Source organism: Diorhabda sublineata, chromosome 11 (assembly GCF_026230105.1).
Source record: "Diorhabda sublineata isolate icDioSubl1.1 chromosome 11, icDioSubl1.1, whole genome shotgun sequence".
Classification (NCBI taxonomy): domain Eukaryota; kingdom Metazoa; phylum Arthropoda; class Insecta; order Coleoptera; family Chrysomelidae; genus Diorhabda; species Diorhabda sublineata.
Window position 1 is genome coordinate 13,770,836 of NC_079484.1, and position 18,945 is coordinate 13,789,780.

At 30.2% G+C, this 18,945-nt stretch overlaps 1 protein-coding gene and 1 long non-coding RNA gene across 4 annotated transcripts; one reads left to right on the plus strand and one right to left on the minus strand.

Annotated features, from left to right (window-relative positions):
* The first annotated feature begins 1,040 nt into the window (after positions 1 to 1,040).
* On the plus strand, positions 1,041 to 17,017 carry LOC130450228 (uncharacterized). 3 transcript variants are annotated; one of them, XM_056788502.1, is made up of 2 exons: positions 1,041 to 2,087; positions 16,446 to 17,017. In XM_056788502.1, exons 1-2 carry the CDS (start codon positions 1,953 to 1,955, stop codon positions 16,818 to 16,820), a joined length of 510 nt encoding a protein of 169 aa, XP_056644480.1. In that variant the 5' UTR covers positions 1,041 to 1,952; the 3' UTR covers positions 16,821 to 17,017. The 3 variants fall into 3 exon arrangements, with proteins under 3 accessions (XP_056644480.1, XP_056644482.1, XP_056644479.1); XM_056788504.1 differs by lacking the exon at positions 1,041 to 2,087 and adding an exon at positions 5,481 to 6,385; XM_056788501.1 differs by lacking the exon at positions 1,041 to 2,087 and adding an exon at positions 15,330 to 16,348.
* On the minus strand, positions 7,363 to 13,396 carry LOC130450229 (uncharacterized). The gene is made up of 5 exons (XR_008910562.1): positions 13,262 to 13,396; positions 11,476 to 11,652; positions 11,087 to 11,417; positions 10,369 to 10,560; positions 7,363 to 7,959 (listed from the first exon to the last, which is right to left on the minus strand). It is a non-coding gene; the product is annotated as an uncharacterized LOC130450229 (long non-coding RNA).
* Positions 17,018 to 18,945: the final 1,928 nt, after the last annotated feature.

Below are 18,945 nucleotides of genomic sequence, written 5' to 3' on the forward strand. Positions count from 1 at the left end.
TGAAGATATTGAAACAGTTCCACAACTTAATAATGTTTGTTTTTACTGCAATAAAGATCGTAAACAGAATAAAGGTGAACAACAAATTCTTCATTCGTCTAATGATAAAAAACTTTTCCAAAAAATCATTGAGTGAATGGAGAAACTCAATCATGAAGAGTTGTTACAGAAAATTCCTCATTTTGAATCCGCAAATAAAAAAAAATTCATCATTTGTGTGATTTAAATTATTCAAATTAGTATAATAAAATAGTTTCAGACATTCCACATACTTCTTAACAAAAAAATCGTAATATCAATAAAAAAAATTTGAAATAGGAAGTTTTTAAAAAAATTGTGTATTGTCATCTCTATGCGATATATAGAACTATGAGCAGAAACTTCAGCCTCAGACTGAAATTAGTTTAATAACTAATAATTTTCTCGAGAAAAAAATTCAAAAATATTTTAAGAAAATAATTTTAAAGTAATATCCAGGCAAAAGAAAAAAATATTATTGCCGTGTTTTCGTGTTTATCTAGCCTCTTTTTAACTTTTTTTAATTTAAGTTGATTAGTTGAAAACCAAAGAGCAAAGAGTAAAGATTGCGATATTACGAATTAGGGAAAGAGATCAGCGTCTATTTGATTTATTTTTATTCAGTGATTGTGAACGGACTGAACGGTAGGTTTTAATTATTTTATATTAGACAATTTGTCAAATTTTTTTATCATAGTTCAATTATTTAGATGTTTGATGGTCGAAAGAAACTTTCTGGTTCACAATACCAAAAAAGGAAGTTAGAAAAAGAGAAAGGCAAAAAACGATTAGCTGGATCATTAAAAAAATTTTTTGTGTCCAGGAGCAATAAAGACCCACCCACATTTTCAATATTTGATTTTGATATTTAGTGAAGATATTCTTAAGGTAAATAAGAAATTATTAAATGGCCGCGGGTATTAGCAGGTAATATTAAAATGTCAATTTTAGATTTAGGACCAGTACAACTAAAAAATTTTGTATATCTAGTAAATTATTCAAATAGATCTTTTAGCGCCACCTATTTCGAAAAAGAAAAAAAATTAACTTATAATGAAAAAGTTTTTTGTTTTTGTTGAAAATTATTTAAAGTATCAACAACATTTGTCTCGGAATTTAGAAAGGCATGAAACAAGTAAAGGCATTTTGAGAGTGTTAGAAAATGGGTTGGGTTTGATTTGAAAACGATGTAAACTTCTTAAAACTAATTGTTACTATGGATGAGACTTGGGTACATTTCTACGATCCAGAAACAAAGTGTACTGAATCTATATCTGATTATATATATTTTTAATTAATTACATAATTGATAAGTAATTTAAAAATTTTATAAAATAATTTAGATATTATTATTAAACGAACTAACGTGTCTCGAAAAGGTCATAACAAGATTTATATTTTAAATTATTAAAATTACCCGAAGGAATTTAAAAACAGTACGTGTTTAGAAACAAATACAGATCGTGTTCACTTTCATTAGAGGTAAACAATACCAGCCTTGTCGAGTACACAATAGGCATAAAAACACATATATATTGCTGACACTTCATACGAAAGAGAGAATATTAATGGAAACATGATTTTTCGACATGGTAGTTCGTCGACTTAGTATATTAGGGCGGTTTTATTATAGAAAAGTGTATTTAGTGTCAAAAGGCTTAGCTGTAAGTACTATGTTAACTTAATAAACACTCAGTGATTTTTGTATGTTTTTATTATTACTGTTCCTGACCAAATACCCCAACAACACATGGCGATCCTGCGAAACACAAGGCTACTAATGATCTTGAACAACATACATTGGTTAAGTAAACTAACTGATTCAGAAAAAACATTCTCAATTAAGAAACAAAATGGGAGGCAAATCATCAAAACAAGAAGTCCAAGACAACGGAGCCGTAAATAACAATTTCATAGTCTAGGAGGAACAATCAATGAATCAAATGACAGAGCTAATGTACATAATAGTGATCGTTCTAATCCTGAAACTGGTATGGTCCGTCTGGAAAACACACAGAAGATACCTGAGGTCTAAAGGCACCAGTCGCAACCCTAAGTGTATAAAAACTGTAAGTACTTCTACGAAATTCGTGTATGATAAGTTGTACGTGTGATTTATGGTTATATATATTCTTATTCTTTATGTGTCTATATTCTTACATTTTTAATATTTATGTCTATACTAAGGTTACATGGTTATATCCTATATCTATATTTTATGTATTTATGTATTGTACGATTATACTAAAACGAGCCGAGACACACTAAACTTAATTAATGTCATTAACTTGAGAATAATTTGATATAAAGCTAAAAGAAATAGTGGAAGATATAAATAGACAAAGTAAGAGTCTTAAAAAAAGAGGTTCCAAAGAATCCCGAAATACATAGGGACGTAATTAGTAATTCAGTAAGCTCTTATAATAATTTTATTTTTAATAATTAATATTAACAATTTAATTAAATAATTCAATTAATAATTTAATAAGAAAAAATTTAAATATATGTCATCAAGAATTATGCAAACTATATTTTGATAAGATTCAAGATAAAATATCACGAATATTTGAAATATTAAATTATCAGATCTCATTACAACACTCAATTTTGCAAGAACTAAAGGGTGAAGTATTAAAAACAATATACAAGGTGAAATGGCGTTGAGTATGAATGAATTTTTTTAATTTAGCTAGCAGAATTTTACCAACAGAATTCAGCGGAGAAGCCAGCAAATTGCAATCATTTTTAGACGCATTGGAGCTTCTGCAATTGAACATACAGGGAAACGAAACAAATGCTGTAGCAATTGTTAAAACAAATCTTACAGGAAAGCAAGAAATTTAATAACTACAGAAACGGCATTAGAGGAAATAAGCCGAAAGTTGAAAAGTGGAATCAAAGGAGTTAATCCCAGTCTCCTGTTAGCAAAACTGAATAAACTAAAACAAACCGGAAAAGATATTAACAGTTACGCCACAGAACTTGAAAAGTTGACAGAAAACCTGCAAATAGCGTACATATCCGAAGGAATGCCGGAGAAATACACGACGGAGGCGGCAATAAAATCAATAATGACAAACGTCACATCCGAATCGACCAAGACACTAATCGCAGCTGGTAACTTCCAATCGACACAAGAAATAATTAGGAAATTGGTTTCAGTAGCTAAAATGACAAATCAGCAAGTACTGTATTATAAGGGTAATCAAAACTATTACCGTTCAAGAAATTTCAGCAGAAATAATAATCATCAAGGGCGATACCAAAAGAAAAGTTCAACAGATACAGTAATGGCGCTAACGCAAACAAAAACAACTATGTGCCCAAGGAAAATAGATACAACCGCTTTGAAAGAAAATATAACACGCCTAAAGCACACAAGACAACAACACAGACCAAAGATATAACAATAATGTCAGAATGTGTGAGGTAAATAGTGAAACCGTAAATGAAAATCAACAGTTGGGGTTTTGAAGGGTAGAACAAATGAAATCCACGATTTTAGATAATTATTCAATTTATACGCTTGACTTATCACTTTTGTAGAAATGCAGACTAATATCTCAGACAACACCTGCAACTTTATCTTAGATACAGGAGCAGACATTTCATTAATTGAAATATCACAAAATTTTCCTCAACAATTAATTCAGACTTAATCAAAAAATAAGCATTAAGGGTATAATAATGCCAGGATTAGCTACAACATTAGGAAAAATTAATATAATTCTTTACATTAACAAGCAATTAGCAATTGCAAATAAGGAGCAAAAATAGAATCCCAATATTTGACCAAATTTTTGAAAACCCAGCATATGACACATTAGCTATACCACCGAGATGTGAAGTATACAGGTTGGCAGAAAATTTCAAAAGGTTAAGAAAAGAAAAAATAGTAGAACATCAAGAGATAGCAAAGGGAGTATTTTTAGCTAGAGCAATCATTTCAAGTAAAAATCCATATGTTTGAATTTTAAACACAAATTATGAGAATAACTATGATTAACTATGATATTTTATTTAATCTTTTTTATATGTTACCTATACCTACAGAAATTAAATCAGAATACGTAACATTAATACCTAATTCAAAATTTTTACTTAAATCAAATAATGTCATTAAACCTCTAAATTACATTGGTACTCGCGGCAATATTTTTCAATGTCCTAACCATTTGCAACACAATAATAATTATGGATGTCAAGTAAACATATTGCTAGCAGGAAATTCTACATATTGTCAATATACAAAAATTGAAATAATTGAGAATCACATTGAAATTATTCCGGAGATAAATCAATTTTTGGCAATTTTTCCTGTAGAAGAAAAATTAATCATAAAATGTAAGCAAGAAACTGAAGTGAGAACTCTTAAAGGCATTTATTTAATAGAAAATTCATCATGTAAAATTATATTTAGGAACCAAGAGTTAATATTTCAACAAAATACATTTGGACAACCTTTTGTAATAAATGAATTAAATTTGAAATTAAATCAATTACACGTTTCTCCAATGAAGATTGATTTAAAAGGGTTAAAATTAAAGGATATTCCAAATCAACGGGTAACGCCAATATTCACGGGAAACACTAATTTTCACATTCCCAGTATTTGGACTATTCTTCTTTATATAGTATTGATATTGGCCTTCTTGTGGATTATGTATAAGAGGAAACATTCAGGAAGGACAAGTAAGAATCACCCGCAGGCAACAGAAGATGGGATCCAGCTTCCAGGAGAAGCTTCCTTCTAAAGGGGGAGGTGTCACCTACGCCATTGCCCTTAGGTGAACAGTATATTGTGCTGATTAAGAACTTATTTTATTGTAGAATTGCTTAGCTTGTGTTTACTAAAAGATTATTTAATTCACGACTGTAATAAAAAATATCAGTCTTGTAATTGAAGTTGTTGATAGAATTTATGTCAGAAATAAAGTTAGTTTTTAAAAACACGGTTCCAGTTAATTAAAAGTTAAGTTATATATAACTCTCACATATTAGCTATCACAAGAGCACAAACTAGAAACGGGACAACTAAAGGAGAAAAGGATCATGCACATAGAAAAGAGGTTGAAGAAAAGCCAGTAGAAAAACCTTCAGTAATCAAAGTATTAAATAATTTAGAAGCGCCTATCCTACATTTTGAAAATAACCGTGTCTCACTAAGGATGAGCGTACGGATCACAAACAGAATAAAATTTAGCGAACTGTTACCGGCAGGGAAACACAAACGATTTAGGACGAACGTTGGAGAAACTCGATAAACTGTCGATAAAGTATGGAATAGAGAAAATGACGATTTATGAAAATGATTATATTTTTACAAAGTGCACAATGAAAGAACTTATAGAAGAAAGAAAAATTGAAAAATATACAAATAAGTTTATATAACGTTCCAAAAGTAATGGAAACGAAAGAAGAAATAAAGCAGATCCTAGAAAGATATCACACTGACCCGATTTTTGGAGGACATTCAGGAAATAACAGACTATTATTTACCACCTTGAGAATGTAAATTTTATTTTCATCACATTGCTGCTGATGCATTTTTTTGGGTAACGTATTAATCTTGGTACGACGATGAAAAGTCCAACAAGCAGTAAAAAAAATAAATATTTCAAATAGATTAGGACATTGCTGTAACTACACTACTCTAGAAGAATTGGAAACAGAAACAACAATTGCATCGTTACAAAGGTATCAAGTTTGTCCGCCAGACATCATTATAAATTCCTCACTGTGCCCTGGTGTTGCCTTTGACAATTTTGATAGATACATTGACACCTTGGACGGAAAAGAAACTTGACATAATACTGTGGAGATTTACCAAAACATCGATAATAATTCCCATAGCGAATTGAACTAAGAAGATGGGAATTGTTATTCAGAACATTTATCACCAACACGAATATTGATTATCCCAAACAATTTATTAATCAACTTAATTACACTCGATATTGAGTAAAATATTCAGATAATTTGAATAATGTCAGTAAAACCTATCCCGGACTAGAAGATGATTTTAATAAAGGATATTTTGGAGTCAAGAGAACTGATAAGGCATTTTCATGAGAACCAATAGATCTCACTTTAAAACCAACTATAAATGCCGATGTGGCAAAATGACTGAGCTGATTTTAGAATTATTTTCCACATTTGTCAAATTGATTTAGACGCAGAATTTGTTATATGCTGTTCAGACTCTGATATTTAAATTATACTTCTAGGAAATATGGATCATTTAAGCGCATCTTTCAAAAATTTGGAAAAATATGGGTGTAGGCAATCATCAACGTAAATGAACTGTACCGAATCCTTGGTGTCTCTTTATAGAAAGCTATACCATGTTTCCAAGTGCTTACTGGATGTAAGTACACGCTATCATTTTTTAGAATAGGTAAAGTTGGGCCTTTTAAATGTTAGAAAAATCAAATTTTATTTTCAATAAATTCAATAAATGTAAAACGTTAATGACGCATTTTTCAATTTTCTTCTCTCTAATTGAACTTTATTCCAATTTTATTTCTGTTCCAATCTTTGAATTTCTTATAAATAAATTTGTTCTGAATAGAACGAATGTAAGTAACGTACTTTTGAAATTATTTTCTGTCTCATTCTTGATCATATTCTACAACTCTTTCTCTTTCTCTCTGACTACTAGCATCATACGGCAATACTTTACATGAGTTTTTAATTTTTTTGGTAAATTATCTTTACACTATTTTATCTTCAAAGAAAACAACATAAAAAATACGTACATTCTGAAATGTTTTGAATTTTTGATTTTAAGAAATAAAAAATTTGCGCACTGAAAATGTCTGGCAATAAAAAATGTATGTCTGGGAGACCTATCTAAAGACAAAACTTTTAAAATTACTCGTTCAATAATTATTAAAAAATTCAGGATTATTACTTGTATAGGTAGGATACGCATTAACAAACGCAACTGCTACTGCTAGCCAGGTAGCCCAGACTCTAACCGAGTAAGAAGAACGACATATCAAAAAATCAACTGGAATTCTCTCTCAAAAACGTTACTAGCTCTTATACTACTACTCTTCAACTGAGTATAGAAAAATCATTTTCCTGTCAAATAAAGAATACAATAATTTGAAGTGGCATCCTACAAATTTTCTTTCATTATTATTTGTGTTTCCATCAATGAATTGTAGTTGACATTCAAAAGATGGAGCATTTCAATATTGGAAAGACCTAAAAAAACACTTTCTTTATTTATGCTCAGCTACTAAGCCTTTAGATGTGTTTAAAAAAATATTTATTTAAAAATTTTGTCCTGTTCATTAAACAAATACCTCTAAATTTGTATTGGAAGAAAAATGTATATAGTAATCACATATTTTATTACCTTCACTTTCTACAATGTGCAATAGTTAAATACAGAGTACATATGTAAATATGTTAACCTGTGAAACAGAGTAGCGCATTTTGGTTATATAGTATCGTCGACAGACCAGCAAATGCCAAATGTAGTTCCAAATAATATAAAAAATTGTATATTTTAAACGAGATATCCTCTACAATATTTGACAATTTTCAATTATTTTTTTATTGCCAGATAAAGGCAAATATATATTGACCATCGATGTGAGGAAAGTAGGAAAATGTTTTTATTACAACCGTTGCGTTGGTATCAACATGCTGAGAAAATAAAATGAGTCACTTTGTTTATACCGGTTTTCTAATGATATAATATTGGTTTTATTCTATTAAATTATTCTGTTAGGCTAAGAACTCATAGACTACAATATGTAAATACTCATTTTGATTACATTTCTTTGTTTCTAACATAATGGAGCGCCTCCTCTTCAACTCAGAGGTGTTCTTTGGCTAGGGATGGCGAACCCGCGGCCTGCCTGGGAGAGTTTGGCAGCTTAGAAAAACATATACGAGCAAATAGTATTGTTTTCACTTTTGAGAAATCTGAAAATACAAGCATTTCTACTGATTTACAAAAGCTTAGTGAAAATTCGAGAAACAAATATCTCACTAAATGACTAAATAGTGAAATTATTAAATACTTCAAGTTATTTTATAATAATAATTAATTCTGTTCAAAATGTTAACTCCCAAGTTTTTGGTATTTATTTGTATTAATACTAATATAATTTTATTTGTGGCTCGCCGAAATATCAACACAATAACTTATTGTATTATTTGTATACAGATTGGCTTTTTTTTTCTATTTTCTTTGAAAAATACGTGTCCCGCAATATCATTTGTGATGGTCACTCCTAGGGGAGATAGATTCAAATATATTTAAAAAATGTGAAGATCTGAATAGAATTGAATATAAAAACATAACCTATAAAAATGCTAATATTTGCAGACGATATAATGTTATAGTAAATTTTAAAAATAGAATCCAAAAATTAATGGATGTCTGATCCTTAGAAATAAGAAACGGTACAAAGGTTATCACCAAATTAACATAGTGAATCCATTTTTTGCTCTCATCTATCGTGATAAGGACTTTTCTAATCCATTTTAACCATTTCTTAAGCCAACAGGTCAATTCTTTTTCGATTTCCTTGTGATATGGAGTTCTTGGAGGAAATGAACTTGATTTTTACATAGTGAATCCATTTTTTGCTCCTATCTATCGTGTTAATGACTTCTCCAGTCTATTTTAACCATTTCTTAAGTCAGTCGGGCAATTCCTTTTCATTGATCTTGTATTTTGGAGTCTGGAAGGAAATTAATGTGATTTTCAAGTACATCCATACATCCAAATGGATTCGAAGATAGTTTGGTATAGCAGAAGCTTGTTTTTCCGGTAGTATTTCAGATTTTCTATCAAATAACCACTATAGATCCTGTTTTTTTTAAATAAAAGTTCTTTCCACATTAGTTTCAAGTCCATATGTAATTTGTAGTTGTGATATTTGTTTGTTTTTCAACGAAATTGGTGAGTAAAACTGTTCAGGTCACTTTGGGAATTTGATTCATATTTAGACATCATTTAAATACCATCGTAGCACTTTGGATGTTGTAGCTGGATTTTCACGACTTCCTAGTATGAAAATGCCATCTTCAAAAGTTGCTATGACAATTTTATTCTTTATCCATAAGTCTACTTATTTGCACATTATAATTTGCATTGAACATTGGAGCCAACGGGGTATGTTCTGTTATCTTACTAGATTTGAATAAGTGGAATGTGTGGAAAACAAATAAATGGAGAAACTCCAAAATCGTGCTAAATTTTGCGCCTCAGCTCTCGACCTCAGAGCGCACTAGAAGAAAAGTGGCTAAACATCACAAAAGAAACCATATCGAACTTGATTCAGCTAATGTCTAATGATATGAGAAATATTATAGAAATTACCCATTATTGAAAATTAAGTGATAAATTAGATAATAGTTAATAAGCCATCATTGTTACGATAATAAAACGTGTTAATTTGTATTATTAATAAGAACATTTAATTTTTTTCATTTGATGCCTATTTGAAGTCAAATATTAACATAGGGACGATTTTTATGTCAAATGCAGACGAGGCTACTTCCTATTTCACAAAGGTGTGAGCACTTTCATATATATATTTTTAGTAGAACTGTGATTTTTGAAAGTAATGAGAAGACTGTAACAATTTTTCTAAGAATCATAAGAATAAACCCATCTAAAACTTCAAATATTAGGTTAAATGGAACAGTACGATATCATGATATCTTTATTGAATTGAAAATTGGGTAATAAACTTAGACACAGACTTAAATTATTTAATATTGGTACATCAGAAAAATGTAAAAGTAATGCCGATAACACCAAAGGATTAAGTAATATGGAGAAGTTGTTTATTTCAAAATATATTGAGAGACCTACCTCGTGAAATAAAAGAACATATTATTATAAAATTTCCGAAAGCCTGAGTATCTCCGTTCAATCTATGAAGCTGAGTTTATAAATCATTTTATTAATAAAAAATCAAAAATTATGGATCTTTGAGCATGAGGTGTTCAGACGAAGTTATCTAAAATCAAACGAGATGGCAGAAAAAAAGCAGAATTTGAGGGAAAAAAAATGGGTTATAACATGAATTTGAATATAATAACAAAACCAATTTTTGAAAATATTTTCTAATTTACAAATTTATGTTAAAATTCAACTAATTTGTTTTTTGTGTCATACTTAAAAAACCGACTCGACAATTTCATCTTAGATGAGAACTGTAGTTCCTTAAAATGGAGTTTTGGATTAAAGTAAAGGTGAAATAACATCTAATATCTGTTATTAGCAGTTGACGGAAAAGTTTCTGGACATTTTCATGAAAATACTCCCCAAAAAAAAGAAGAATACTTGGTGAAAATAATAAAATGTATTACACTCACCATTTGTACTGAAGCTATACAAATAATTATTTGCAGCTTTCTTACTACATATTGAATAAAGGGAGATTAGTAAGATTATCAAGTCATATTGATCCATCCAAAGAGCAAATACTCATTGCGATTAATCTTGTTTTCTACTATTTGCATTTTAATATCTTAGTTGGCAAATCAGTTTTAAGTTACTACTTCAACCTAAAAACAAGAAAACACTTCTTCAGTTGATTGACACAAAATGTATAGTTTACTTATTACTGGATATTGTGATAAAGCAAGAAAATTTTTTCTTTAGTAATAATTTAATTTCCACTCCTGTCAGCATTCAGTTGAAGTTAGAGGCTTTTTTCTGTTGTCTTTCTTCAACCAAAATAAAAAAAATTATACATTACATTTAATAATTCAACAGAAAAACATTTTCACACATATGTTTTTTTGGAAAAGATCACTTTTTCTATTATATTTTTTTCACATTCAGAATTTTGTATTACTCCTCAACATTTGTTACATGACAGTTTTAATAATTCATATGGAATGCAATAATGTCCTTCAATGTCTGATTGAATGTATCAATTTTTCTGCGCCTACAAGAATGACGTTCGTGTGATTTAAATAAATTCGAAATATAGTGTTAATTTATAGAAAAAATCAGCTTTTCCCCCACAAAAATTCATACAAATACGAATCTAGCATATTCCGATATGTTACTAATTTGTACTTGTACCTTCTCTTTGCTCTTTATGTATGTGCTCCAGTTTCTGTATTAACAGTGAACTGATTAACAGTGAAGTGTATAAAATTCATCTTCTACTTTAATAGTTTTGGTATTGGAATTCCACACATCAGACATAATAGTAGTTCCGGGTTCTAAGTACTGGCCAATAATATAAAGCCACAATTTTTTTCTCCTGAAAGGCACGGCAAACAAAAACATTTCCCATCCTCTTGACAAATTCCCACAAACACCTAGTGATGCGTCCTCAATTGTATATTGTTTGTGAATAAACAGGACTCATCAATTTATATGGTTTTTTTTGGGTTCTTGCAACAATTCCCTAAAATAATTTTTCCAGTTGGTTACCTCATCATTACTCGACCCTAATTCTTTCGTACCCTATTTCTCTTGTGACCATGCATGTATCAATAATGCTAGGGTTTCATAATAATTAACTGCGTTCCAACCAAGTCCCCATTCTCATAAGTTTCTCGAATTGGCAACTTCTCTTCTTGTACACCCACCGAACTTAATTATTACTATAAACAGTATGCATCACTTGTTTCTGCTGTTTCCTTTTGAAATAATAAATGTTTTTAAATTCTGCTGTTTCCTTTTGGAATACTTTTTTTAAAAATTCTACTGCATTTTTTCGATACTGCTTTTTTCAATGAAAAAATGTATAACTAATATTTTCAAATTGACTATCAGAACCACTCTATAATAATACTGAAAGAATATTAGTCAATAACGGATAAAATCCCATTTCAAAATCCAATCACACACGTTTGTAAATAGATGCAATAGATTCACATAATAAACATCAGCTACAATAACATGTAATAAGGAAAGCCTCAATAAATACAATTGATAAATTAAGCTAATACCACATCTATTAAGGAATTCCAAAACCTCTCATATTCATTAAATCATTCTACAATTTTCGCCCTTTCCCACAATTTTCTACAAGAAATATTCAATACTCAGAAAGATTTCAAATGTAATTTTGAATCAACAAAAACAGAAAAGAGAACCTCGGCTTAATGAGATCTATCTACCATTACTATCAATCACCTTACTGACAATGTAAGTGATATATGTATGTTATAATTTATTAACCAAGCTAAAGAATAATATTATAGAGTACAACGTAACTATTGTGAATACAACAATACATTACTACCCTCATATGTCTTCACTATACTGAATAAATAAATAGCTACCTTTATATTACCCTTCTCTTTTGTGTTTTTTCATATTTCACCCATTTATCCATTTTGGTGGACATTAAATATAATATAAAATTAGTTGAAAATAAATTGATAATTATATTGAACTATAAAGTTTACTTCTGTTTAAATTCATCAAACTATCAATTTTCACAAGAAGCAGAGATAACATTTATAAACACTGTTACATTAACAGTTTAAAGGCAATGATTCACTTAATTAATATGTTCATTATTTTTGCAATTCGAGTACCTATTTACATTATATCATAAAATGTAAGCATGTTTTCTAGAAGCAATATTGAGGTATTATAAGCTAGCAGAAAAGAATTGATTACATTATTAAAATATAATATGAAAGGGTATTCATGGTGTTTTAATGATCACAACTGTGCTAGTTTAGTTACATACACTATGCCACTCACTTCCCTGATTGCCTTAACAACAGAGTAGAAATAGAGTAAAAACCAGCAAAAGTATCCAAATCCCCAGCCATACTGAAAACAGCTGCTAATAGAACCTTTTTTATTTCATATATCAATTGGATATAGATTATTTTCCATCAGTTATATAAACAGATTTAAATTGATAATACAATATGGGCTAATCTAATACAACTCCAGAAAAAAATGTTTTTATTCCTCAATTTTTCATTTTATTTATTAGGAGTTATTTGAAGGTTCACAATAAATGAATGTTTGGAATTAATTTGTTAAACAAAAGAAACTGATTTACAATCCACCTTCAAGTTAGCATCCCTATCACAATCAATAACAATTTTTTTGTCACTATTGAACAATAAATATCCAATTATAATTGTTTATTTATAAATTATTTTAATTTTCTCTTCGATAGCCTATTTTTCATATAATTCTCAATTTTATTAGCTAACACCAACTAACCTAACATCTTAATTTTACTCACATCATGAGGATACTAAATATAGGAAAGTTTACCTGATTTATTCTGGTTATCCGCATAATATGTTGTGAAGCTTCTTCCTACTACCTTTCACTAATTCATAATGTTGGTGTTATTTGGATGCTAATATTTTTAAACTCTGTGGCTTTCTTCAGCTTCATAATTTTAACCATTTTTAATTGAAAGTACCAACTTCATTCCTGTATTTTGCATACAAGTCAATCGTTTCATGTTGTTTCGTTGTTTATTGTTCAATTTCTTGTTTTTTTATGTTTTATTAAAATTATATTTATTTACTAGTAGTTTTATGTATTAGCACTTTCATTATCAGGTTTTCAAGCTACCATGTTTTTTATCACTGTGCTATCTTCTTTTCTTTTATCTCTTGACAGGACTAAGGATATTCGATATAAATCGATGCATCGAAAACATCGATGTTTACAATATGCGATACAACGAATCGTTCCGATTTTTTGAAATGCTATCGATATACTCGATGAATCCATGTTTTTTCATAAAACATCGAATCGACCATAACCAGTTCATTTCATAAAAACATAGACGTGTGATCACTAGTATTTTACCTAAAATCTTTTATTTCTAATTCTTTGTTTTCAATTTAAAATAGTTAACAACGTGTGTCGTGTGAAGAGTACTGCCTTCTTCAGAAAATCAGAAATGATGTTCCTATGACTGATGATGGTATGGTGATGATGGTATCACTGCGCATGTGTGTCAGACAGCGACAATAACTAATAAAAGCGTGCTAAAAAGACTGTTTTTCTAAACTTGAAAACATTAAATTGCATTTGGTTTTGTGGAACGAATTCGAAATAAGAATGAATAGTGTATAATTGTATATTAATATACCTACTCATTACAATAAAATCTCAACACCTAACCTAACCTTTTCGATCGGGCTGAGGTACGTAAGGATGTAATTATGTTGTAGTTTATTTTTAATAAGATGTCAACAAGAGTAACAGCAAATGTCATAATTTTCTGAATGACAGAATACCTAAATATTTGTCAGTAATTATGAGATTAGTAAATTATTTTACCTGTAACACACACATTGTTTATTTATCCATCTACATCTTACTTATCTCTGAATTCGCGTAAATATGGATGAAATTAGAAAATCTATTCATCATCTAATTATTATTAGTCTAGATCTTTCTGTAATTGTTACTGTTACCTGTTGTCACTATGTTATTAAATTAATGGAATTGAATTTCAAATTTATTTGTCTTTTGATAGTGATGTGACAACAGTCTGACAGGTCATTCTGAAAAACTAGAAGATAAATTTTCACTGTGGGAAGATCACCACAAATTAGTCCACAACAGTTGGAAAATGGTGAAATCTGACGATTTTATTCCTGATGAACTATCAATTTACTTGGCAAGTTTACGACTACAGATTGTTCAAACTCATAACTGCTTAGATAATCATCAGACGAATCTGTCTCAGAAAGTATTCAACATTTATAATGTTGAGAGTTTGCAGTTTCAAGAGTAAAATGAGTTATTTCATATAATAAGTCATCAAACAAATTATAATGTTCACAGGTAAATTTGTTTTATTAACAAGCTTCCTGTTTCTTCTAAATGTTTTCCCATTCTCATCTTTAATGAGATAATATCTCTCATTATATTTTTTCACTATCTTTCCTTCATTCCAAGAATTGTTTTTTTAAAACAAAACATTTTGAATCATTTACAAAGGTGACAAATTTTTAGCGGTTTTATTATACTTCTTTTGAGTAGTTTCAGAAATGTGCTCCAAGTTTTTATGAGATTTTTTTGTATTAATAATTGTGGGAAGAAGTTTTTCTAAAGTAATAGGAAGTTCAATCTTCACAAGGCGATTTAAAAATAATTGGATGGGAGCATATGCTAACTAGGTAGGTAGAAGAGTATCTAGATATTCAAGTAAATACTACGATAGTTCATCTAGACGTTTCATTTTTTTAAGCATGTTTTTAGAGATATTCATTCATACTTCTCTACAAAACTATTTGACTTGTGATAAAAAAGGATAGAAAACTCCAAATCAAAATTCCATGATTTAGTAAAATTTCTAAATTCTATACTGTTATAGGGAACATTATCAGCATAGAAGATATCAGGAACACCAAATTTAGAAAACAAATCCTTACAATGCTTGATAATAGTAAAAGCTGTTTTATTTTGGGTAGGAAAACCTTTCAACCAATGAGAGTAGCTGTCAACAATTATCAAATAGCTTTTGGACTGATAATAAAAAAATAATATTTGCCACGGTCTTTGGTGGCGTCCATAAATTACGTGAGGTGTTCAAGGGGGGGAGGGGTCAAGTTAAATCTTTCCAGATCTCACTTGGGGAGAGGGGGGTTTTAACAAATACCACGTATTTTTTTTTCAATAGAAAACCTTGTAAAATGTGTGAAAGTAAAGTTAAATTGAAGTAGGAAATTTTTCTAGAATAAAAATATATGCGAAATTTTACACAATGGTGTTTGTCGCACCAGCCCGAACTCCGCAGAGTAGCTCAATAGGCGGCCAGAAGCCGTCTCATATAGTGGACCAACATATATAGTAATCCGAAGTAGTAAGCACTCGTCTTCGACTGCAACTAGTCACGCTGAAGACTTGGACACTCTCTTAACTCTTCAGCCTTTTGGTAAATTAATGAAAAACGAAGACGATAAAGTCAAGCCTGTCCTTATTATTTCGAACGATGGCGGTCCCGATGAGAACCCGCGATATCGGAAAGTAATTGCACATTCTAGACAGCATTTAAAAAAATATGAATTTGACGCAATATTCATTGGGAATAATGCCCCCGGCAGAAGTGCTTTCAATAGAGTAGAGACGCATGGCTCGACTTAGCCGAGAACTATCAGGTGTTGTTCTTCTCCATGACTCTTTTGAGACACATCTTGACTCCACGGTAAAACAATTAATGATGATTTAAAAAAAAATAACTTCAAAAAAGCAGAAATATGGTCCGCAATGTGCATTGATAGACACGAAGCTATTGCTAATTACATCGACCCAAACGACATTTCTAATGTTCCAGATTTTCCAGCTGATAAATGGTACACCGAGCATTTTAGAGAGAGTCAATATTTACTTTTGGTAAACAAAATTACGATTTTTCTAAAATATTTTTTTAACAAGCATCCATGTCGACAAATGCATCTTTATAAATAATCAAAAATAATTATTATTTTAGGTTGTAAAATGCGATGATCAGCAGTGCTGCAGTCCACGTCGGAGTTCTTTACATGTACTTCTACATGATCTTTTTTTATTACCTCCATATCCCATTCAAGTTAATGGACATCCAGTGATTCCGGATCCTGAACAGCATGATGGAAAAACATTTGCACCATTCTTAATTCGCCACTGCCTGCCTATTCAACCATTACACACCTTCACAAGCATTCCTTATGACATCTATTGCCCAAGTTTACGTCACGATGTAGAAAAGAGATGCTGCAATACATGTGGTATCTATTTCGCATCTATCACAAAAGTTGTAGAACGTCGACGTGCACGAGCTGTGCAAACACTTAAATTGCGACCATCGCGTATTGTTACAAGATGAGCGACTGAGCTTCTGTCTGCAAGCGACAACGGTTTGGAGTGGCTCAATCACAAGTCTCCATGGACTGAATTAGAATATTCTCTTATTAATTTACGTTGAAGTATTTATTATTTAATTTCATCACAGTGATTTTAAACTAAGGCAATATTCTCAAATCACAATTGTATACTAGTCTTTAATAAAAGTTATAGAGCAAATTGTTTTTTTTTTGTATTTTTTTCAAATCCAATGAATTTCACAGCCAAAAACACATTATCTCAAGTGAGAATGGGGGAGGTAGTAAAGAAAAATCTTACGAAATCTCATCAAGAGGGTGGAGAGTCGAAAAATCCTAAAAAATGTCTCACGTAATTTATGGACGCCCCCTTTCTGGTGTTTTATGGGGTACAAGAGTCTCTTCTGGGTTAGCTGGCCTATTGAATTTACAAGTTTCACAATTTCTTACATAGTTCTCAATATCTTTAGACATTTTGAGCCATATCACAATTTTACGTGATTGTAATTTACATTTTTACATTCCAAAGTTGGCCAAATGTATTAATTTAAACATATTACTTCTAAGTTCAGAAGGAACAACAATTTCTATGTTGTAAAATAGCAAATTGTCAGAAAAATATATGTTATGTCTCAAGTTAAAGGAATATTTCAATTCAGAAGTCAACTTTTTATCAGTGTTGGGCTATGAGTTATACAACAATGTTTTACTTGTGATAAAATCGAATCATACAGTTAAAGAGAGTGCATGAACAGTGTATTCTAGTTCTGTATCTAAGGGAGTCTCTGATTTAATATAATATCAACTTAATGCATCTGTGACATACATCTTAGGTCTAGGTAAATATCTTGTATCTAAAAGTTTTTCAATAGCCGTAACAGCTCGTACATTTTTTTAGAAGGTTGTGTTCCATTTTTTGTTATAACAAATTAACAATGCCATTTTATATTGCAGCTTATCAAAGTTAAATTTTATATATTTTAAAGATCTTTTCCAATATTTTTTTAATTTAATTACAGATTAAATTGCTTTTCCTTCCAGCTTAGCTAAAATTTCATCACACCTAGGAATAATATAATGCTCTCGACAAATATATTTGTTCAATGGTTTTGGATCTAAACACAAACATAGTAATCCATTAGGATTCTCAACAATCATCAACGAATTAACCCAATCAGTTGGATACTCAACTTTAGAGATTATACTTTTTTGTTCAAGATCATCTAACGTTGATTTTAGTTTTTCATTAAAGGCTAATGGTACCTTCCTTTGTGTTTGTATAACTGGTATTGCATCTTCTTTTAATCTAATTTCCACATAAACTGAAATTCATCCGAAGCCCTCAAAAATGTTTTCAAAATTTTTATTTACTCCATTTCTTGTTTTTGGCAGTATTATCAATTAACATCTTGGTTTGAACTGTACTCACTCTAGATATCATGTTAAAATGTAAACAATCACCTAACTCCAGTGAAGGCCCTGACTCTAAATCAACTATAAAAAATTTAACATTTTTAAATTGACTTTTATAAAAACACTCAAGTGTTATGTGACCTAGAGGTTTTGATTTAAAATTTCAATAGGAAATTATTGTCATGGATGTTGAAATAATTTTAGATTTATCAACATTAAGATCATTAAAATCAAGCTTAAACATAATGTCAATTGTCAATATTGTTAACAGTAATACGTTCATACCAGCTATTGTTTTTAATATTTGGCTTATGCTCATTAATAAAAATAGAATTCTCAATACCTGCATTGTCCCTACTTATAATATCTGAATTCTGAGTTTACATTGCCCAAAACCTGTACTTCTGATGTTAGTTTCTCAACCTCAGCTTCATCTTGTTCATTTGACCGATATTCTTCCTGCCTCCTGTTTTCTGGCTGTTTGGAATTAGAATAATTACCTCGTTCTTACCACTTGTTTTGGTGCTGTTTGTCCTTGAAGAAACAAACCTTAGCAAAATGGCCTTTACATTGACAAATTGCACAAGTTTGATTATAAGAGGGGCATTGTCTAGGTTGATGACTGAAAACACATCTTCCACATTTGCGTAAAAACTTAAGAGCATCAGCTTCTTGTGCTTTTTCTGTACCACTTTTCAATAACTCAACATGTTTCAT